This window comes from Hipposideros armiger, unplaced genomic scaffold (genome assembly GCF_001890085.2).
Source record: "Hipposideros armiger isolate ML-2016 unplaced genomic scaffold, ASM189008v1 scaffold_70, whole genome shotgun sequence".
Taxonomy (NCBI): domain Eukaryota; kingdom Metazoa; phylum Chordata; class Mammalia; order Chiroptera; family Hipposideridae; genus Hipposideros; species Hipposideros armiger.
The window spans coordinates 2463474-2488079 of record NW_017731420.1 but is presented as its reverse complement, the minus strand read 5'-3'; the positions used below and the strand labels follow the sequence as shown (position 1 = coordinate 2488079).

The following is a 24606-nucleotide window of genomic DNA, read 5'->3' as shown; positions in this document are numbered from 1 at the left end:
GGCATTAGGAAGGTTGAGAACCGCTGCTCTAAACCCTTAAATTGTAAGTGTTCAACGCAGCACTTAGTATCTCGTCCACAATCTTGACTACCCCATTTTTTCTCTGATGCTTCCAGTCCTCATTAATGGTATTCCATCCATTCAGTCACCTAGGCTACACCCACAGAATCATTTAATTTTCCCCTCCTATCATCATCCACATCCAGGCACTAAAATTTGTTTATTCTACCTCCAGATGTCTCTCTCTCTTGCATTCATTTTCTCCTTCCCATTCCTACTGTCATTCTCACTATTGCTGAGTTATTTATTCTGAATAGGTCTCTGGGCAGTCAACCTATAGTAACCTCTAATTCATCCTTCCCCCTGCAATCAGCTTTGGTTGTTGCTCAGCTTGATGACCTTAATGGCTATCTTCACAGATAAAGTGCTTATGAAATAAAGCCCAAATATCTCAGCATAGCATTTAAAATCCTCCACTATCTGGCTTTGAGCCCATATTTTAAGCTCATTTCCTATTATATAAACTTCATTCTCTGCACTTCCTTTAACTCTTCCTGTATAATATTGGCTGGTAGTTGCCAGTGTATTTGTTTCATGAAGCTTAGATTGTAAGTTATTTGAGATAATGCTTGTAAGACTATCTCACAGTTATTATTAATCATTATCATCACCTTTTGGTCCTTCCCCTCCAGTCTGTAGGACAGAAAGTGGTGAGGATTCAAAAGGCACTAACATCCAAATGTCCACCAACTGATGACTGGTAAGTAAGTAAATGACATTAATGTCCAGAATAAGTAAAAATATAGAGACAGAAAATTAATTAGTGGTTGCTTAGGTCTGGGGGATGAGGGACTGGAGAGTGACAGCTAAAACATTTAGCCTTCTTTTTTGAGATGTTGAAAACGTTCTCAAATTAATTGTGATGATTACACAACTGTGAGTATATGAAGAACCATTAAATTAAAACCCCATAAATGGGTGAACTGTATGGTATATTAATTGTATTTCAATAAACCTGCTAAGAAAATGCTAATAGCATGACAGAACCAAGATCCTTAGCTTTGATTTTGATGTAGCATTTGAAGGCGTTGCTATAAAACCTGTAAGCTTCTCAAGTTTAATTTTTTTTTTAAACTAGGAGTTGAATTAAAAAGAGGAAGTCATGCATGCTTAAAAATATATGACACAAATGAACTTTTCAGACCAATGCCTTTATGAAAAAGATAGATAAAAGGATAAAAGAATTTGCAGTTTGTCATCAAAACCCAGTTTTTCTCCAACATTCAAAATCTAGGACAAGAGGCAAGTTGGCACCTGGAGATGGTGAGCTCTTAGAGGGGAGTAATGACTGCTAACATTTATAAAGCACTAACTATGTGCTAGAAACTGTTCTACGTGTCTTTTTACATCTAGCAATCATTTATTTGCCCAACCACTCAAAGAAGTATAACTATTATTAGGTCTAATTTACAGACGAGGAAGCTGAAGTATAGAGAAATTAAGCATCTTGCTTGATTGAGGTCACCTAGCAGATCTTGGATCTGGACCCAGAAACTAGTTTCAGAATCTGTGCTCTTAATAACTGGGCTATATTGTCTCTCTGTACTTCACTTCTCCTTCTGTTTGTTATTCTCTTCAACAATGTAGCTTTTAAGAAATAATTCATACTTTATGAACAATGGTTTTTACTGTGATTCCCACAGGGAAAAAATACTTCTATTCATGGGGGAATATCTTTTCTATTTGAGGGAGAATAATTCATAAAAAGATGATCATAGACCATTAATTCATATTTATTGTCTTTCCTTTCTTTTACACCCTGAATATTTTTAATACTGAGCAATAAACATCAAGCACACTGATTACTAAGCATAGTTCCAGAAAGAAATGCTCCTCACCCCTTTTAATGCAAGGGTATTTAATTGGAAAAGAGAAATAGGCTAATAAAATTTCTACCACCAAATAACGTGACAGGACAAAAATGACTTTAGGATTCTTCCAGTTCGCAAATGTTTTCCATTTACTTTACAAGCACGTTTTATTGGGCTGGCCAAGTGGCGCGATGGTTAAGAACTGGCTTGGGACACCAGAGGGCCCCGGTTCAGATCCCACACATGAGGGCCAGTGACACTGCCCTCCACAGCTAAGATGCTCAACAACAGCTCAACCTGAAGCTGGGTTGCCTTGAGTCACCAGCGACGGCATAGGCTGCAGCCCCTGTGGCAGTGGGTTGCCATGGGCTACCGTGTGTAGCCAGCAGCCAGCGTGAGCGGCCAGCAGCCGCAGTGAGCGGGCGTCCAGAAGCCGGCGACTGATCTGCCTCGCCCGGGAAGAGCGCAATGATGGTGCCAACTTGGGCCAGTGAAGCAATGTCCTCCACAACTAGACTGAAGAACAAAAGGACAGCAACTTGTCTGTTCCCATCCCCCCAATTCCCCAATAAAATCTTTACCAAAAAAAAAAAAAGCACGTTTTATTGACAGATTCCCCCACCCCCCACCACCGTCTCTTACTTTTTGGAAGGGCAAGGAATGCTAGCATTTCAAACTATCTACCTACCTACCTACCTGACTAGCTATCTATATTTCAGAAGTCTCATTTGCTTTTTAAGTTTTTTGCTACAAGTTCTGCTTCAGCAGAACGTTCACCATTGAACTAGAAAATGAGTTCTCTTACTGCATCACAGACTAAAAGATAAATTTCACAAGTAGGCAAGAAGCAGAAGCAGGCCAGCGCACTGGTGAGCACAGATACTGTGGACACGGACGCTCAGGAGTCACAGCTGTGATGCCAGCAGGTATCCCAATAGCTCTCCTTCCCTGCTCCCTCAGCAAATGCTCCCAACTTCCCCTTTAACTAGGAGGAGCCATGTGACATGATTCTGGATTCTGGGATGTTGACAGCACAGTATGCAGGGTGTGGGTTCCAAAAATATCCTTCAAGGTATGAGGTATGCTCTTTTTGGTCTCTTTCTGTGGCTGGGATGGGGGTAAGATGCCTGAGGCTTGTACAGTCATGGAGAGAGCTCAAGTGCTGGGGGAGCAGCGCAGCGGAAAGCAGGAAGGTGCTTGGGGGCTCTCACGACTCTGCAGAGGCTCTCACAGTCGTTTCTACCTTCAGACTGTCCCACGTGTGACAGAAAGAGAAACTTCTGTTTTGTTCAGGCTGCTGTGATTTTGTATTTTCTGTCTCTCATATCTGAACCTAATCCTGATTCACACGGCTCAGAAGCTCCCACTGTTTCTTGTGTTGTTGTGATTCTTCATCGAAAATTCACTCATAGTTTATAGGAAACTATAAACTTCTTAAAATTGTATTTTATGCTAAATCTTGTGTACTTTTCAAGAAGAGGCCCATGGCAACTCATTTAACTCTGCGGATCCTCAGCTTTCTTATCTGTAATAAGGGGACAAACAACCCTTACCTATGCAGAGCTGATTTCAGAAGTGGATACAGTGCACACGGTGCACGGTTTACACGCTTAGCGGGCGCGGTGCACAGTGCTCGGCGTAAGGGGCGGGCCTCCTTGTTTCCAAAGCGTTGTGAATACTCTAGTATTTCCCACTGGGCTTCAGTCTAGCAGGCGTCCGGCACTTCTTTTACTCCCTCTCATTAAATTACCATATTAGTTGCCAAGAGCATGGATTGTTTCTCTACAATGTTTCCTGCATTCGTTTCTCTTCCTCCATACTCACTACCACCTCACCCCATCTGTTGTCGCCAGGGAGCTGAGGGGGTGCTTTCGGAGGTGAGATGCCCAGGGAAAAGAAAGCACGTGGAGCCCAGATGAGGAGGATCCAGCGTCTTTAATCAGAAATAGCAACCATTATATAGAGGTTTTGGGGAGGAGAGCGCACGGAAGTGCGCATGCTCCCTCCCGCAGCTGTGAATCATGGTTACCTAAAGAGCTTATGTCATCGAAGCCTGGCGCCTACGTAGCAGGCTCCGGAGTCAAGGTTTGTTATGTCTGGGGCCAGGGTCCGTGTCAGCAGCAGCCACTGCTTGTGTGCCCGAACCTTGAACCTCATCCAGGGTCAGGGTCCCTATGCCAGCCTGCACACAACTGACACAGCCCAAGTCCTGTCACCACCCCACACCCCCAGCTTACAGCCTTTGTCATCTCCTTTCTGAGAGCCCCTATCAAGCCAACAGGCCTCATTTTTGGTTCTTCTTACTCCATTCCACATCCTACGAGAGTACTATATTAATTTCCCTAAAGTCCTGGACTGCCAATGGTTCTCGAAGTGCCTATCAACTGAAATAACAAACTCAATTCTCTAAAAGTAGTTAAGGTAGCACAACAGAGAAGAAAAAATTATGGACTAGGTTTGAGTCCTCGTTTTCCCTCTTTACTTGCTTTGTGATCTTGGGGAAATTTTATAACTTCTCAGAACCTGAGTTACCTTAGCACCAATGAGAGATAATAGTACCTACTATACAGGGGTATAATCAGGATAGAAAAGACATGATATATAAAAGGACAAATTTGGTGCCTAGTACATGCCAGGTGCGCCATAAATTTCTTGCCTTCTTCTTTCCCACAATGAAATGGACAGACACTTACCGCTTACTTGATAATCTGTGCTCCTCAAGCCAGATTATCTGCCACCTCCCAGATAAAACTTTAGTCTCCTACTCAGTTCAGAAATTTGGCTCAGATTGGTTATTTCTTCCCCCCGCCCCATTTTACCTGCTGAAATCCTACTCTGCCTTCAAAGATCCTCTCAGTTGCCATCTCCTCCATGAATTCTTTTCATGATCTTTCCAGTCAGATATAAACTCTTGTTTAAAAGGTACTTCACAGTTTGTATTGCCTTATTTTGGGTTCTTGTTATCCATCCTAAAAGACTACAGATGCCTTGAAAGCAGAACTAGAGCCCTGTCTACTTCTGTATCTCTCATGGTCCTATCCCAGGTCCTCTTATCTGTATTTACTAAGTTATTCTCAAAATTCTCAGGGTGGAAACTCTTTTCAATATATTCCCAAATCCTTTTTCCATACTTTTACAACACTATGAAGACAGAATGATTAAAAGTGTATTCAGGGAATACATTATTTTAGTCTCCCCCTCACTGTCCAAAAAAGGAAGCAACAACTTCTGGACGCAAAACACTTAGTAGTCGATCCAGCACTGTTACCCATCATTCAAGACCATTTATTATTGTGCGCATTGGAGATGCAGAACTTCTTCCTGTCTGTTGTTTCCTAAGAGTCTGGCTCTGTCTCTTACTTCCCCAAAGCCCTCAAGGCTTCTTTTTCTTTTCTGCATTTCGACAAGAATGAATCTCATATCTGGCTTTGAGCACCTCTCCTAAAGACGATGGATAAGAGCAAAGCCTTCTAAGACACATTGATACAGCTGCCAGTGGGCAGGAGGTGCTTATAAAATAAAAAGGCTCAGGATTCTATAAACATATGTGCAGCTATAAGCGAACCGCCCAACACAGCTGAAAAGAAACATCCAAGCTATGTTTGGAAGAGGCAAAATCATACGGGATTGCAAGTAACTCTCAGAAAATTCTCTTGCTGTAGTGTCACCATGTGCTAATATCGCAACCTTTGCCTGTCAGGTCCATGTGCTTTAGAATTACAGGAAGCTTGTAAAGTCAAGTTTAAAGCAGCAAAAGTCTCATTTTTAATTTATTGAGTAATATCAAGTATTACTGTCTGACTCAGAACATTTTTCCATGTAATTATGAAATAAAGTGAAATGGACAAAACCATAAGGTTTAATGAAGCCTTAGTTCAGTCTGTGGAGAAGTATGCAAGATAAAACGTTATCAGAAAACTAAACACAATTAAATCACCACTAAGCTACAGACATTAAGCATTACACATTGTAAATTCAAATTCAAAAATAGACATCATTTTCTATGTAAAGCTCCCATACATCATTAGAATTGGGAGAGTATTTGTAGAATCTGTGAAGTTGCTAATGAGCTACATTGTCATTGTATTAAAAAAGAAGCACTGACAAAAAAAAAAGTATTGGTTTTAAGCATCTTGGGGACAAGAAAATATATCCTGTGTGTCAGTAAGACATAGAAGCTTGCCTACTCTGTACTTTGGAAGGATGCAAGGAAGGGGGGTACAATGGGAAGATGTAAAAAGTGATGTGAGGGTTTTCTCCAGATGCAGACGCCTTTGATGTGCAGGGAGACACAGCTCTGCCAGATACTTGCAAAGGGAAGTGCTGGAAAAGCCATAGCAAAAATGAGTCAATTTTTTTCCAGCGAGGCTGCCTTTCTAGAGACCCTCTGGTAGTGGCAATTCTTCCCCAAACCACAGACCTCATATAAAAGGCTTCCCTCTTGGAAGAGCAAAATATACTGTGCAGACCTTCAGGGTCTGTCAGACTAGAGAGAAACGGCTGAGAGTGTGAGGCCAGTGCTGACCACGAGTTTGGCGAAGCTAGCCAGGGTGAAAAACGAGAGCAGTAAGAGAGAGGATAGAGTGGATCCCTCTGGGGGTGTCTGCAAAGCTCACAATGAGCCCCAACTCACAGCCATGTTGGTGAGTGTGACTCTGCCCCACGGCCAGAGTTGAATGGGCCAAGAGCATCTGGTACCAAACTAGTTCAATAAGGAATGTGGAACTGGACGGGAGGTTGAGCTTGTAAATGTGACTCTGGAAGCTCTGGGAGCTGTGGGGAGGCTATTAGGTAGCCTGAGCAGCATTGGGGGGGGGGGGGAGCTAGCCTGTTAAAAAGGAAGAATAAAGCAAATGTGGGGAAAGACGCAGAGAGAAGCGACAGGAAATACTCCCCTGGGTTCCTACCTTCCATTCCTGGCCCTGTGTTTCTAGAAGCCCAACTGCATTATGCCCTTGGTGTCCAGAACTCTCCACTGTATCTCGATACTAGGTCCCTCTACTTTTGGCTAAGCCAGCTTCAGCTTTAGTGGGGTTTCTGCTACCTGCAACCTAGAGTAGAGGACTGTAGCTGACATACTGCCTCAGAGGCCACTGACCATGTAGCTGTGGAAAGGTGGTGTCTCTTATGGTAGCTATTCTGTTAGTGAGAGCATTCCATTCATCATATGCAGAGTCTGCATTCTTAACAATTACTATGACATTAACAGACTATCAACACACAAAAAATGTTTTTCTCAGAAAATAGGGCTTCCTTGGTCTAACACAGTAGGATACAGGTTCTTGGATCAATTGATAGGATGAGGACAATGATGATAATAGTGACAGCAGCTACCATTTACTGAGTGTCACAATAATAATTTACTGAGCCTTTAACTACTTGTAGGTAAGTCACTATGCCAGGTGCTTTACATATGGCATTTCTACTCCTCACAACTCTTTAAAGAAGTAAGAGCAGAATTTTGTTTGGAAAAATGTGTGACGTACTGCACTATAGAGATGTCACTGGGAAAGGCCAGCATGCTGGGAAGGCAGGCGGCCACAAGAGGGTACTTAGCATGATGGATTCAGCATGAGTCAAGACCTGGCCATTGGTCTCACAGTCTCAGAAAATTTCCAGGGTGTCCTAGCACTGACTAGACTTAGGAATGCTGAGTCATGCAACCAAGTTCACTAGAGACTGATCCATAAACCGGATGCCAAGTTATTAATTTACTTTGAGATATATAACTGCGAAGAAGCCTGGATACTGATGTGGCCTGAGCAGTGTATGATTCTCTCTACATAGACAGACTGCATTGGGAACCAAACTATTACAAGGTTGTTGGGTGGTTAGGTGATCTGAATGTTAGACACAGAGATTTGACAGTTGCTTCATTCATCTTCATAAAGGGGATTTAGCTACCAGATGAACCAGGCACTTGGGTACCATTTCTTTGGATGCTGCGAGGAGGGACTCTGCCAACAAATGCTTCTGTGACCCTTCTAGGTTTCTAGAGCTGACTAGCTCTCCTCCTGAAGGAAACAGTCTTTCTGTAGATATCTTAATACCCAAACCATCTTGTGTATCTGGAATTCCTTTTATTTATTTAAGGTTATTTTGTATATTTTTGGTCTGATTCATTACTTCATGATTTAACAGTTTGAAGTACAAGAATAATTTTATTTTCCTTCTTTCTACATTTCTCAACAAATTAGCTCACTATCACCCAAATGTATCTTCTACAATATTATTATCCCAGGGGTTTTGGAGTCAGGAAGACCAGGGATGAAACTCTGGCTCCCTCACTTTTAAGTTTTATGATTCAAGACCAGTTAATTTCTCTTGGACTTACTTTCCCCACTTATAAAATGGAGATAATGCTCAACTCACAGAATAAAATAGGATTTAATCAGGTTATGTATGCAAAGTACCTAGCACAGCTTTGGGTGTAAAACACAAGGATGACCATAACACATCAGAGAAAAAATAACAGCTCTCAACCATTTAGATTTTCCTTGTTTTCCAAGTATGCACTTTTTTATTCATTATTCCTCCAATGTGGTTTCACTTTGATTTCTGTAATCATATTAGTGTAATTTTAAAAATTAATTTCCCTAACTTTTGAACTGGATAAACAAAAGCGAATTGGGCACAAGTGCATTGATTTCTTTGGCTGACTGTTCTCCTTCTCCACCAGAAATAAACAAATGACACAGCTTGCTTTTTGTCTTTTTCTTCCTGTTATTCTTGTGAAGATATCTTTTAAGGACTCTAGTCATGCTTTTATTTCACAAAGGATTCTGCGCCAAATTGTAAAGTTTAAAAATGCTGTTTTAACTGAGAAAGTGCTATAAAATTACACAGCTTTAGTAACAAATTTATTCTTTTTTCCCAGTTAATTCAATTCACTCTTCAGATGTCAGAATTCCTCAAAATACAAATTCCCCAGATTCCTCCTATATAAATGTATGGGTTTATCTTAATATATATTCACATATTCTATCTTATGAGTCTACATATGCAATTATGCCCTCTCTTTTCAATTATATTATAAACCTTATAAGAGTAGGGACAGATCTTCTAGCTCTTCATATCCTCATTGTCTATATACATTGTTGTACCCTATATTGATATTGAAAAGACATTCCATAATTATTTATGAGAAGTGCTATGGAATAAAAATAAAAGATAGATATGTTTATCTCATTTATTAATTTATATTCACATTTTCTAAAGGTATAGGTTTGAATCTAAGTGTTTACTTAATTTTTCTAATGTAAAGTTTTATGAACCTGTGTTGATTTTGTCCTACATTACCTAAACATTTTCTTTCTTTTTTCTCTGACTTAAACACCAGGAATCTTATGTACATCCTAGATATTTCTTGCATTAATTCCTGACTTTAGATCTTATATCTTTCCTTTTACTCCATAAAGCATGTTATCAATGGCAAACTCATCCTGCATTTTACTTTTCAAACTTTGCTTCCCATCTGTTTAAATTGTTCTAGTGATCCCAATGCAGTTAGTATTTTTATTGAATTGTAATACTCAAGCTTTATACTCTTAAGATCCTTGGTGGAAAGATGATATTTAGTTTGGCCTATTGTCACATACCAAAAGAAGATATCTAAAAATTTAGTGCAACACGTAAATGAAAATAAATATGAAAACAAGAATAACACAGTATTGAGAGAATAAGAATAAGCTGTGTGAGAATGAAAAATATCCATTACCAATTCTATCACAGAGGATGAATTAACATTTGACAATCTGGGAACACTGTATTTCCAAAATGGAATCCTCAGTAGGCAGTGTACACAACAGGATGAGGAGAGAGGAAAACTTAGCATGTGCCAGACATATTAAGTACCAAAATTTTCTTACTTTTAAGCTCGTTTAAACCACACAACATTCTTTCTAGGTTGATAGCATAACTCTACCTTACAGATCCTAAATATACTACTAACAGTTAAAATTTAACTTGACAAGATTATAAACTGATCACAAAATAAGCTCCTTTTGCTTTCTGTGAACATTAATTTTAGGGTCTTTATTCAGAACCTGTGCTTAGTTTGATTTAATATTAAAGACATGTTTTCCAAGTAAATTCCATACAGTCATTTGGGGAGACTGTTTATAAATCCCATTATGAATCACAAAAAGATATATAAAGAGACAAATCTGAGGGTTCTGTGTAAGTGAACTCTAGAAGATAAGTTTTTTATGAACTAAATCGTCCTGAAAAAAAAAAAGTCATCCATACTCGTTTCTGTTTTTAGGTCTACAACCAAGGAAATTACCTTATCTTGGTATTTAAGCCTCTGTCTAGGGGGCAGTGGGCTTAGGGGGAGCATTCAATGATCTCACCAAGAACCTGTGTAATGTAATAACATTAGGCTGTGTGTTTATGGTAGATAATACCACCGAAGCACAATACAATGCATCCTGACATAATTCAGTTTGTAAAACCAAGTCATTCAAGAGCCCCATAAAATAATGACAAACAATGTAATAATTTTGAATAATACAAAATAGGAACATGACATTCATACATTCATTCATCCAGTCAATATATTTATTGAGCATATCCACTGCAGTGGATACTTTAAAGGACATAATGAAAAATTAGATATGATCATTTCCTTGGGGAACCTACAATCTAAGAGGGAGACATCACCATATATTTGATCCCCTTTGAGTCTGGGTGGTGAGCACACAATGTGATATAGGTCTGACAATTAAGTTCAAGAACTTGTTGCAAAAATATTGCTAACTTTTTAAATATATATCAGAGGGATTATTCATTATGAATTTGTACCAACTGGACAAACAGTTAACCAAGCTGACTATTTGGAAGTGCTGAAAAGGCTGTGTGAAAAAGTTAAATAAAAGCAACCTGAACTTTTTGCCAACAATTCATGGCTCTTGCATCAGGACAATGCAGCAACTCACATGCCACTGTTTGTGAGGGAGTTTTTAACCAATAAACAAATAACTGTATTGGAACACTCTCCCTACTCACCCGATTTGGACTCCAATGACTTCTCTCTTTACTCGAAGATAAAGAAAATATTGAAAGGAAGACATTTTGATGACATTTGGAACATCAAGAGTAATACAACGACAGCTCTGATGGCCATTCCAGAAAAAGAGTTCCAAAATTGCTTTAAAGGGTGGATTAGGCGCTGGCGTCAGTGCATAGCTTCCCAAGGGGAGTACTTCGAAGGTGACCTAAGTGATATTCAGCAACGTAGCACTTTTTCTAGGATGAGTTCGCAAACTTAATTGTCCGACCTCGTATAGATGATGTAGTACAGAATTGTATACTTGAAACCTATGTAATTTTACTAACATTATCACCCCAATAAATTTAATTGAAAAAAATACAAAAAAAAAGATATGGACATATTTAAAATGTGAGAAATAAGGTGAGAAATAGCATACAAGTGGTGCCATGAGTGCTACAGAAATTTAGAGGAAGGTGGTATCATGTTTGAAGCTGGTGTCCTGGAAAGGTTTCATGAAATAGATGGCATGTGAGCTGTCTGGAAGTGTGGATAGGATTTCAGAGAAAGGAGAGATTCAAATGAAGACAGAGTTGTATGGAAGTGGGATGTCACAAGCTGGTTTGGGGAATGCCGAATAGGCCAGTTCGACAGATCACATATAAGGGAATGAAAGGCAAAGCTGGGTGGGGGTGGGAGGTTATGGGGGGCCCTCAAGGTCAGTCTAGCAGGCTGATAGAATCACTGAAGGTTTTTCTCAGGGAAGTGATACAAGTCACCTGTCCTTTAAGAACTTAATAGGATAGTTTGGAAGGAAGACAGACTGAAGGCTGGAATTCCATTTAGGAAGCTCTTTTGGTGGTCAGGGCATTTGCTTTTAAAGGAGGAGTGGAGGGAAGGCAATCAACACTTATTAAGAGCTCACTATGTGTAAGGCACGTATTTGTTTTAACTATAGTATTTCATTTAATTCTCATGACAACTCTGAAAGGTAAATAACATTAACTCCAGAGTTCTGTTGGGGAAATTAAGGCTCAAAGAGCTCATTAAGGTCACTTAGCTAGTGAACTAAAAAGGAGAGGGGAGCAGGAGTCAGCCATTGACACTTTAATGTCCCCGCTATCAGCACTACAGCATTATAATAAAGAACCTTCTTTTCATAAGCTCTCTGCAATGCAGGATTGGTGGTTCAGTATTTTAGGTGTGCCTCTGGGACAGACCTAGAGATAATTACATACAGCAGGAAAATGATTCTGAAAAAACAGGGGTTCTCCGTGAAAGATGAAATTAGGGAGACTCTTCTACTCCAGACAACCATAGACAGTTCCCTGCTAGTCTGGGGGTTTTTTATGAGTCAACACTGCCTTACTGTCTCTGAATTCTCAGGACCAAGCCCAGGGTCTGGAACTGCAAGTAAAAACTATCACACTGAATCAAACCTGTGATTCATGCAACATGCTTTCTGTTCTCAGCCGAAGCTCCAAGGAAATGAAATATTGGGTTGTCAGAAAAGTCATGATGGAGTTTTGCAATGAAAAACATAGAAAGAAATACGTCATGACTTTTCCGACAACCCAATAGTTTGTATGGGTCTAAGATTGCAAACCAGTGAGTTATTTCCACAGATGAAGCTCACTCCAACCCTCAGGGCAATAGTTCAGTCCTCATTTAATATTGTCCATAGGTTCTTGGAACTGTGGCAAAACGACATATAATGAAACCACTTTTACCCTAGGCAAATTGATATAAACAAGAGTTATGTTCCTACAGAATCTCATCAATGTTAAATGAAACGTTATGTGAGGACCTGCTATAAAGGACTGGGAGGGGAACTCGGCAGCAATGCAACCTGCCGCCAGTCCTGCTCTGTTCTTCCATCCCTGCTGCTGATTCCAGCTGTTCTTTTCAGCACAGGGCTCAAGCTCTCCTTTTCTGCTTACAGCAGGTGACACCTTGACTTGCCTCTTACTCCAGCATCCCTATCTTCCAATGCTGCCCACATCTCAGTGTTAAATGCCCTATTTAATACAACTGACATAATACGACACTAATAGTTATCAGATTTATGTTAATATATTAACATTTATCTATAAATCTGAACCCCCAAATCAGAAAGAAGCTCTTATATGATGCTGAAACTTTGATATATGAGTATTTTCTTTTTGATTGAAAATACCACAGATGTTGTGCATTTAGGCAAGGCTAATGAATTCAAAGATATTGCTATTTTATTTAGCAGAAATTATCCAAGAATACTGGTAGAGAAGATAATAATGAATATGACCTTGATAGGATGAAAAACAAACCTGAGTATTTAAAAGTCAAAGTAGAATTACTAAAAAAGCTGATCTTAAAAGTTCTCATCACAAGAAAAAAAAGAAAGAAGAGACTGTCGACATCTTGGCAAATTGGATAGTTCTGCACACTCTAGGTTCACTTGACAAAATGACGACACATGTTGTTATCAATTCAGAAGGTGAAAATCTGACTACATTACAATCAGGAATTTAAAAAACCAATTCAATAAGATTATACCTATGCTAGTATGCACCTTAGACCTCTCTGATTTATATTATTACTCTGATTTGTTAAGTATAAAGCAGTCATTAAAAAAAATTAGTGAATATCTCCATGTACCAGAGGCTGGAAATTAATGATCAAGACATACAAGAAGCTTATTTTTTTTAATTAAATTTATTCAGGTGACATTTTAATAAAATTATATAGGTTTCAAGTGTACAATTCTGTATATTATATTGTGTGTTCACCACCCAAAGTCAAATCTCATTCCGTCACCGATATTTGACCTCCTTTCCCTCTGGTAACCACTATATTATTGTTTGTGTCTATGAGTTTTTGTTTGTTTGTTGTGTTCATTTGTTGCTTTCGGTTTTATATTCCACATGAGTGAAATCATATGGTTATTTTCTAACAGTAGAGATAGAAAGACCATAAGCAAGTAAATAAATAAATGTATAGGATAATTCTGAAGAGCAATAAGAGCTATGAAGAAAGTAAAACAAGGTAACGTAATACAGAATAAAGTAGCAGTAGTGAGCTAACCAGGAAGACGACATTTGAGCTGGTCTACCTGATTGACAAAGATGGGAAGCACACAAGAGAAATGTCTCTTAGGTGGTATGCTCAAGGAGAAAAAGGAGACTGGTGCAGCTGGAGCACAGTAAGAAATAGGGAGACTGGCATGAGATGAAGTCAGAGGAGTAGGAAAGGCACAGATCATAGGCCCATGTAGGTCATAGCAAGATATATGAATTTTATTCTAAATGTCAGAGTAAGGCACCACAATGTTTTAAGTTTGAGGAGTGATATAATCTGATCTACATTTTTAAAAGATCACTTTAGCTGTTTGGAAAATGCATTACAGGAAGACAAGAATGGGATTACAGATCAATTAGGAAGCTACTATAGTAAGGAACAGAAGATGGTAGCCAGGACTCAAGTCACACCGGTGGAAACAGAGAGAAATAGATGGAGTAGGGACATATTTTGGAAGTAGAACTGACAGGACTTATTGATGAATTAGATGCAGAGAATCAGGGAAAAAGCAATCCGGAATGACTTCTAGGCTCTGAGTGGATGGTGTGTAATCTAGTAATAGGTGGAAGGCTAAGAGAAAAACAAATTTTGGGAGAAATTCAGATTTGTAGAATATTAATAAGTGGAACGATAATAGAGAGATATCCACAATGACATTTACATTAAACTCAGGGAACTGACAAGTAACAAACTTTCACAAAATCATATAGAATATGATCACTGGTTCGATGGTTTTCCTATTAGCCTACCTCAAGCCTCAAGGCCATTTTCAGCTCTGGAAATAAAATGAAAACTGAGTCATCCATTCTGGCTTCATGTGGACATATTTTATTTCATGGAGCAGTTCTAGAAATGTTGAGGAGCTGTGAGCACATGGCAGGTACGCAAAGAAATGTGTGGTGAACTGAATGACACCTATTTGTCTTATTAAGTTAGTGACCATATAACTTCCCTACAGCAGGACTAAGAGTAGAATTGAGAACTCTCATAATTGCTGTGTACCATGAATCTGAGTTACATTATTCTTGCATTATAAAATATTGTGTGTGCTTGTGTATGTACATACACAAGTATGTGTATATACATATATGTATATTTCTCTTCATCAATAGTATCAATTGATGGAAAAAAATGGGTATGCTCCAAACATTTTCCCTAGTAGCTCTACATCAGCACTTTCCCATCATGTTTTTATTTTAAGATGAATAGTCATTACATACCTGTAGCATATCACCAAGGTCTGCAGTGCTAATATCTGGATCCTCTGTGGTGTTGAAGGGCACAGGAGTTATCCGTACAAGGGTGAGCACTCGAGGTTCTGGATATCGCCATAACATCATCCCTGGACTATCTTCCGTTTCATTGTAAAACAAGACTTCATAAACACCAGGCGTTTTCAAAGGTTCTGTTAAATGGAAGTATTATTAATTGTATGCTTTTGAAGGGAAACATGTTGGTTATGACAGCAAGAAAAAATTATGAGGATAAAACAAAAAATATAAAGAAGCTGCTTGGTCATTTTTATGTGGTTTAAATGATAGGAACAAATCAAGAATTTTCCCTTAAGAGAGACGGAATAGTAATATAGTATTTTTGTACTAAAGGTATTAATGTACTTTTCAAGTTATCTTTTTGTGTTATCATTTAGTCAATGTGCAGTTAACACACACACACACACACACACACACACACACACACACACACTGAAGCTATAGCTACTTACCAGCATCACGTATATACTGAAATTGACCTGTACGTAGGTCATCTGAACTTTGTTCACTTTTGAACATCTGACTCTTTTCCACAGGGGATGGCATATGTGGCACTGCTTCAGAAACTTGCACTTCAAAATTTCCCTCCTCATTAAGGTATCCACTGAGTAATTCATGTAGAAGAACTAAACAATTCAAATGTTCTTGACCCCAGAAAACCTTTAAAATTACATGAAAAAATTTAGTGGATTTTCAATACAAACATTTCACGAAGATAATTATGTATAATCATATTTGAAATTAACGCATGACAGCAATTATGTTCAACTTAATTACTGATAATAACTTAACTATAATTTCTAAGAAATAATTGACCTATGGGATATAATTCTATTACTTGAGTAAATATATAAAAACAAGAAAATCATTTACACCATGTGAACAATGATCAATTTTAAATGCTGACTTAATGATGAAATTATGTTAATATGAGGTAACATTTATTAATTAACTTAGCTAAGAGGGAAAAGAACATCTAATACAATCTGAGAGAAGGCAATGAAGATCTTCTAGGACAAAATAATAGTAACCTTGTAGAATAGTTTCCTACATTTTGTCATGAGATTAAATAAACACATCTTGATTATGGGGTTCTTTTCTTTGCACTTTTACTTTTAAGAGAGAAAAAAAGAGGGAAGATGCTAAATGAACCTGAATTCAGGAGGCTCCCAACTTCTGTGTTGAGTGAGAATGTGCGAACACACAGTACTCCTCACCCCTGTACAGGGGCTACAGTACAGTTTCAGAACAAAGGTCTTGGTGTTTTCTCTAGTAGAGAGAATCAAGTTCCCCCTTTCTGCATGTGAAGAATATTAGTCTATAATAGAAGTCTGACCAATGGGTAATAATAATTTCAGAGGGCTCAAAATTTCAAATTTCTCTGAATAATTGGATAAAGGCAGTATAGTATAACCATTAATTCTAAGAAAACCATATAACACAGAAAAGAAAAAAGAATGCATAGAGGTAGAAAAGAATAACTCTATACCTTGTGGCTAAGTTTTAACCCTAGGCTTACGTCCTGCTCTCTGGATTTAAGGCATCTCAGAAATAAAGGTAAGAGATATGATGTTAAGTCTAATTTTGTTTTCACCGATATTATTTTTTGTTGGATCTGGAAAAATAGAGGTAGGTGAAAAGTCAAGCTGGGGAGTTGAACACTGTGCTCTAGCCTCTAAATTGTTAAGAGACAGTCAGTGAATTTATAATGTAGAGATGATATACTTTGGTTTTGCTTTTATTGTTTTTAATGTGGAGTTACTTTGCTGCCTTAATATTCTTGATAAAACAACACAAAACTACATGCTTATTGTTAAATATATGAAGATTTCTGATAGATGTGGAAAATTTCCAACAGTACAAAGCAATAAGTTATTAGGATCCCCCCACACCAAGCTCTGTGTAAGAAAACTGATAAGTTAAGGCAACACAATTTTTACATGAAAACAAGAAATTTATACATAATATACCTCCATTATTAACAAATTAGTCATTTCCATTGTCTGTAGTTGTGAATTTCTCATTCTTTTTCTACTTGTGTCAAATTTGGGGGACATCAACTCATATAAATCTATCCAAGTAGAAAATTACCAAGAAATATGTTGAATACTCTTACACATTCTATACGTGGCTCTAAATCAAATACACAAAAGGTTGCAATGTGACTTATATGTCAAGTGTTAGGCATCAGACATCATAATTTAATCTAAGGAATCTGCAATTAGGAAATGGTTCTTATATATTGCTGATGACACTGAGATTGAGATAGGTTTACTACATGGTAGTTAGAGAAGTCTACACATTAGAAAAAAGTTTACCCAGCAATTCCATTCCTAGTCATATATCCAAGAGAAATGAAAACATACGTCCATGCAAAAACTTGTAAACAAATGTTCATAGCAGCATTATTGATGTCAAAAGTGGACAGAACCCAAATATCCATCAGTTGATGAATGGATAAACAAAATATGGCATATCCATACGGTGGAATATTATTCAGCCATAAAAATGAATGAAGTACTGGCACCTGCTAAAACATGGATGAACCTTGAAAACACTGTGCTAAGTGAATGAAACCACTCACAAAACACCATCATATATTTACATGAAATGTCCAGAAGAGTCAGATATGTAGAGACAGAAAATAGATTAGTGGTTGTGTAGGCCTGAAGAGGGAATCAGAGAATAATCAGGAACAAATGCTAATGGATACAGAATGTTGGGGGGGGATGTGTGTGTGAAAATGTTCTAGAGTGAAGTGAAATGGATTTTAGTGCTGATCACACAACTCAGTGAATGTAGTAAAAAATCAGTGAACTGTGCATTTTAATAAGGTGAATTGTATGGTATGTGAATTATAACTCAATAAAGTTGTTAAAAATGTTTCATAAGACAACAACCTGACAATACCCTTTCTCACCCCATCAAGATTTAATACTTAGTAAAACTTAGTAAGAGTTCAAAAACGAACAAAGGCTAGTTAAAAACTTATGGGGGAAAAGTGGCTAATCCCCACACACCTGTAGTAGGCCTCCTCTCAAATCAATGGATATTTTTGGTATAGACTGTTCTGGGCCAGGATTGCCACTGTGTTTACACCACTTAGCTTCCAGATTGGCAGTGGCACAACATGGTCCTATCAGAATCCGACTTCTTTCTTTGAGACTTGTTTTAAGGAGAAAATCATTTATGCTGAGTAGAAATGATGACCCAAGAATTATGCCTGAAAAACAAAAAAGAAATGTAGAGGGGTATTATACATTATTATTCTTTCTTGTCAAAAAATATGTTTGTGCAAGAATCATCTTTTCTAAGATCATTAATTCATCCTTTGTCAGAGTCTTCTTTTTCAGTTGGCTTCCCCCCACAGTTTTATGCCATTTCTATAGAATTCTAGTTATGAAGCAGGTATACCTTATTCACATTCCTAACAAAGCTATTTTGCCAAAACATTATGACTTTTTCCATGTGTGAGTATTTTAAGTTTTATGAGTAGAGACATTTTCATTAAATTGTGCAAGTTTTTCAAACAACTACATTAAGAATAAAAACAGCTGCTTCATTTGTCTATTGTTAACATGATGAGAAAGGGCAATTTTCTGTGATTTCTTACAGTAAAAGTATAGTATATTACTTTGCTAGACACTCAAGTTTTTGACCGGCCCACGTTAAAATCAAAACAATCAAAATACATAACATGTGTTTTCTAAAAACTTTAGTTTAATCCAAACTTCACACATCATAACCACTTGAAGTTTACAAAGTCTTAAAAACAGATAGTGGCAGGTTAGATTTATGAGAAAAACTATATGCTATAGTTCAAAGTAAATATACCCAGAAAAGGAATACACTTTAAAATGTAGGTTTTCTTTTGAACTTAAACTAGAAGTGTAGATCAAAACCTTTTCATAAAACCAATGGAACACTTTAAGATATTTGGATGCAAAGTTAGAGTGGCGGGTTAACTTTCTCCCGAGGAGCTCATATTCTGAATTATCATTGTAAATATTGAATTTCACCAGACCACGTTTGTAATGCCCATGGCTTATTTTTCTAAGGATATTTGATCCTTAAAAGAGATGAAAGATTAAAAAACACCTTAGGCTGACAGTATACACTTTTCAAAGTATAGTACCCAAATTGACTTTTCAATTTTGTGGAGACCTGAAAACATCATACATGCTGTATGTTCCTACAGCAGAAATAAGACACACAAGTTTTAATCTTCCCCAGAAGACACCATGCCCACAAAAGTGTTGGGGTTAAGACTGTTGTCACAAATTATGATGGTGAAAATTAATTTCTTAAAAGTTTTATCATTGTGGCACTAAGACTTCCATTTCATTTACACATTTTTCTTGATTCAAAGCTACACTTTATTTAAAGAATAAAAATGAAACAGAAAATAAAAATAAAATAGAAATAGGCCACCAAATACTCCCAAATCAAAAATCATCTTTATTAACAGAATTTAGAACATAAGTCATAACTTCCTGACTTAACTGCATTACATTTCCTGAAAGTTAAGTTTTCTCAACAGTAAATATCTGCTAAATGAAACATACCAGTTCATTACTCAGTGATTTGTCATAATTGAGTTATGAAAGTACAGGCTTAATGCAATACAATCATCTAGAAAACGAGTACTAAGAGAATTACATTACTCTTTATTCTCAAATACACACATCTTCATACTACCCTACAATGAAATATCCAATTATCAGAGTTCCCACTATACCATCCCCCAGCTATGTAACCATAGTACAAATACTGGAATCATAAAATTCACATTGATAAAATAATATTAAGTAATCTACAGATCTTATGTTTGCCATTGTCCCCATTGACTTTTTTCTGGTCAGGGATCCAACCTAGGGTTCCCACTGAATTTAGCTGTCAAGTCTCCTTAGTCTTCTTTAGTCTATGACAGATCCTTTAGCTTTCTCTTTCATGACCTTGATACTCTTGAATAGTCCAGGTCAATTATTTTGCAGACTATCTCTCAATTTGTGTTTATTAATGTTTTCTCACTAGTGGCAAGAATATCAGAGAAATGATGCCCTTTCTCAGTGCATCATATTTGGGTAAGTGATATTGATGTTTTATTACTGGTAATATTAACTGATTACATGGCTAAAGTGGTGTCTGCCAGGTTTTGCCACTGTAAAAGTTGTTATTTTGCCATTTGTAAATAATAAATATCTGTGGGGAGATATTTGGAGATTGTGCAAGTATCCTTTTTTACAGTAAACTTTACCCACTAATGTTAGCATCCATCAATGTTTCTTGAATGAAATAGTTACTACTGTGGTACTTCATAATGTTGATTTGCTATTTCACTTATTCTCCAACATTTATTAATTAGTATTCTAAGGTAAAAAGAGCTGTCCCTTCTATCTCAATTATTAGTTCAATTATTGGTATCAGTATGAACTCATGGATATTTATTTTATTTTTTGGGTTATAATCTAACAGTATCATTATTTACTATGTTGCTTAAATTGAACCAACTTTGGCCACTGGGAATCCCTTCAAGTTGGTTCCTGTATCCTTTTGATATATCCCCATCATTTTTTGAAAACTTCACTACTTTCCAGATACAAGATGTTTCAGCTTCTGATGGGGTCCAAGATGCCGGTGTAAGAAGACCCTGAACTCACCTCCTTCCACAGGTACACTGAATATACATCTACACTTAGAGTAATTCATCTTGGAAAAGACATGAGGACTGACTGAACAGCTTTTGCACCACAATAGAGGGATCACATATAAAAGGGTAGGAGAGACGGAGACACAATAGAAACAGTAATCCCACCCTTGATATAGTTACCTGCAGAAGGGAGGGATATCACTGAGGGGTGCTTGTGCAGACTCACCCACCTTAGGGCACATTGAAAAAACAGTGGCTTAAAGGGCACCTAGACTATATGTAAAGAAAATCCATTTACTAATCCTAGAACATCTGCCAAACAGGGAAGGAACTGCTGGAACTCCCTCTGGGATTGGAAGTGTGGACGAGGGCCATTTTACATTCCTCCTCAACCTTAATAGCAGGGGCAAAAGCATGGTCCGGTTGCTCTTGCCAGCCTCTCAAAGCTGCCCCAGTGTACCGTTGTCTGCTCCAGCTCCAGGTGACCTGCTAAGATGGCCCCCATGTGGCATGCTCTGGGGCCCCTTTGACTGCACCCAATCCAGCCATCTTGCTAAGGTAGTCTTAATGCAACATGCCCTGGGAACACCCCCAGTCTGAGCTCACTCCAGCTGTCCCACCACGGTGACCCTGAAGTGGCATGCCCTGGCACTTCTTCTCCCCAGCCTGCACCTGCTCCAGCTGCAGCTGTCCCACAAAGGCAGCTTGGGTATGGTGCACCCTGGGATCCCCAAAGCCCACTCCAGCCCCAGCTGTCCTGTGAGGGTGACCCAGGGAATCTCCCCAACTCCAAACTGTGCCCACTCCACATCCAGCAATCCCATCAAGGTGGTTCTGGCATGGAGCACCCTGGGACTCCCCATACACCCATGCCTGCTCCAACTCCAGCCGTTCTGCCAAGGCATCTGGATGCAATGCACATGGGGACCTAAGTGGTCTGCACCACATCAGTTCCAAGCCAACCTGCCATGTAGACATGCAGTCTATACAGGGGTTGCTTCTACACAAAGCCACTCCTTCAAGGCCAGAAGTAGCTATTTGTCTAATTTGTAGAAACAAACAAAGAAAGTCAAACAAAATGAGACAAAGGAATATGTTCTAAACAAAAGAACAAGATAACCCCTTCTCCCCCAAAAAACCATAATGAAGTGGTGATAAATAATTCTGATAAAGAGTTCAAAGTAATGGTCATAAGGATGCTCACCAAACATAGGCGAAGAATGGAGGAACAAAGTGAGAACATCAACAAATGAAAACTAGAAGAAAAAAGCCAGTGAGAACAAAAGAATACCGTAACTGAAATGAAAAATACAATAGATGGAATCAATAGCAGATTAGATGATACAGAAAAATGGACCAACAATTTAGAAGACAGAATAGCAGAAATCACCAAATTAGAACAGCAAAAAGAAACAAACAATTTAAAAAATGAGGATATCTTAAGCAACTGCTGTGACAACATCAAGTGTACCAACATTCACATTACAGGGCTCCCAGAAGGAGAAGCGATAAAAGAGCAGAAAACTTATTTGAAGAAAGAATGGCTGAAAACTTCCCTAACCTGGGGAAGGAAACAGACATCAGGTCCAGGAATCACACACAGTCCCAAACAAGATGAACCCAAAGAGAGCCACACCAAGACATATTATAATTAAAATGGCAAAAGTTAAAGATAAAGAGTGGATCTTGAAATTATCATGCAAAGTGAAATAAGTCAGACAGAAAAAGTCGGTTACCATATGACTTCATTCATATGTGGGATATTAAAACTGAAAGCAAAAAACGAACAAGACAAACAAACATAAAAACTCAGATGCAGACAACAGTTTAGTGGTTCTCAAAGGGTAAGGGAGGAGGAGGTGGTACTAGAGGGTAAACGGGGTCAAATATATAGTGATGAAAGGAGAATTGACTTTGGGTGGCGAACACACAATGCAATATATAGATGATGTATTACAGAATTGTACACTTGAAACCTATACAATTTTACTTACCTAAGTCACCCCAATAAATTTAATTAAAAAAAGGAGAATCATAAAGGCATCAAGAAAAACAAAACTAGTCACATACATAGGAAACTGTAAGGTTATCTGCTTGATTTTTCAGCTGAAATTTTGCAGGCCATAAAGGAGTGGCAGGATATATTTTAAATGCTGAAAGAAAAAAAACCACACAACCAAGCATACTCTACATGGCAAGTTTATCCTTCAGAATTGAGAGATAAGGAACTTTGAAAGGAAGCAAAAGCTAAAGGAGTTCATCACTATTAAATTGGCCTTACAAAAAATGTTAAAGGCTCTTCTTTAAGTGGAAAAGAAAAAAGTCATAACTAAAAATAAGAAAAGAGATAAATGGAAAAAATCTCACTGGCAAAGGCAACATATAGTAAAAGCAGTAGATCAGCCACATAAAAAGACAGTATCAAGGTTAAAAGACAAAAGTAGTAAAATAAACTGTAACTACAGTAGTTAGGGGATACACAAAATAAAAAGATGTAAACTATGACATAAAACATAAAATGGAGGGATAGTAAAAATGTAGTGCCATTAGAATTCATTGGAAAATAAATGTCTATCAGTTTAACAACAAACAAAATCCTACAATGTACAGAGACATAAAGACAAAGGAACCAAAAAATAAAACTAGAGAAAACATCAAACCACAAAGGAAGATACCATGAGAAGAACAGAGAAGAACTACAAAAACAAGTAACAAAATGGCAATAGTACATATCTATCAATAATTACTTTAATTGTAAATAGATTAAATGCTCCAATCAAAATACAGGGCGGCCGAATGGATTTTTAAAAAGACACATCTATATGCTGCCTATAAGAGTCACTTCAGATTTAAAGATACACAGACTGGAAGAAATTGAAAAAGATATTCCATGTAGAGGGAAATGAAAACAAAGCTTGGGTAGAAATACTGTATCTCAGAGAAAACAGACTTTGAAACAAAGAGTATAACAAAAGACAAAGGAGGGCATTACATAATGATAAAGGGGTCAATCCAAGAAAAGGATATAACATTCATAAATATACATGCACACAACATAGAAGAACTGAAACATATAAAGCAAATGTTAATGGATATAAAGAGAGAAATTGACAGTACCACAATATTAGGAGAATTTAATACCCCACTTATATCAATAGATAAATCATCTAGATCAGCGAAGCAGTTCTCAACCTGTGGGTGGCGACCCCTTTGGGGGTCGAACGACCCTGTCACAGGGGTCGCCTAAGACCATTGGAAAAAAAGAGATATTTACATTACAATTCATAACAGTAGCAAAATCACAGTTATAGAGTAGCAACGAAAATAATTTTATGGTTGGGGGTCACCACAACATGAGGAACTGTATTAAGGGGTCGCGGCATTAGGAAGGTTGAGAACTGCTGATCTAGATAGAAAACCAATAAGGAAACACTGGCCTTAAAAGATACATTAGAGCAAATGAACTTAATAGATATATACAGAACATTTCATCCAAACAGCAGAAGACACATTCTTTTCAAGAGCTCAAGGAACATTCTCCAGGATCGATCACATGTTAGGCCACAAAACAAGTCTCAATAAATTCAAGACTGAAATCATATCAAACATCTTTTCTGACCACAATGGTATGAAACTAAGAATCAAGAAGAAAATTAGAAAAAACAAACATTTGGGAGACTAAACAACATGTACTAAACAACCAATGGGTCAATGAAGAAATCAAGGAGGAAATTAAAAAAAAATCTTCAGACAAGAGAAAAATGGAAA

At 37.7% G+C, this 24606-nt stretch overlaps 1 protein-coding gene across 5 annotated transcripts in view; it reads right to left on the bottom strand.

The window, feature by feature from the left end:
- The window catches only part of VPS13B (vacuolar protein sorting 13 homolog B), an 810211-nt gene that overhangs the window by 127711 nt on the left and 657894 nt on the right, over window positions 1-24606 (bottom strand). For all 5 annotated transcript variants that reach the window (XM_019642536.1, XM_019642534.1, XM_019642538.1 and 2 more), the window contains exons 37-39: window positions 18209-18411; window positions 15641-15848; window positions 15138-15322 (exon numbers count right to left, since the gene is read on the bottom strand). In XM_019642536.1, the coding sequence (XP_019498081.1) occupies window positions 15138-15322; window positions 15641-15848; window positions 18209-18411 (596 nt within the window). The remainder of the gene's footprint in view (window positions 1-15137; window positions 15323-15640; window positions 15849-18208; window positions 18412-24606) is intronic.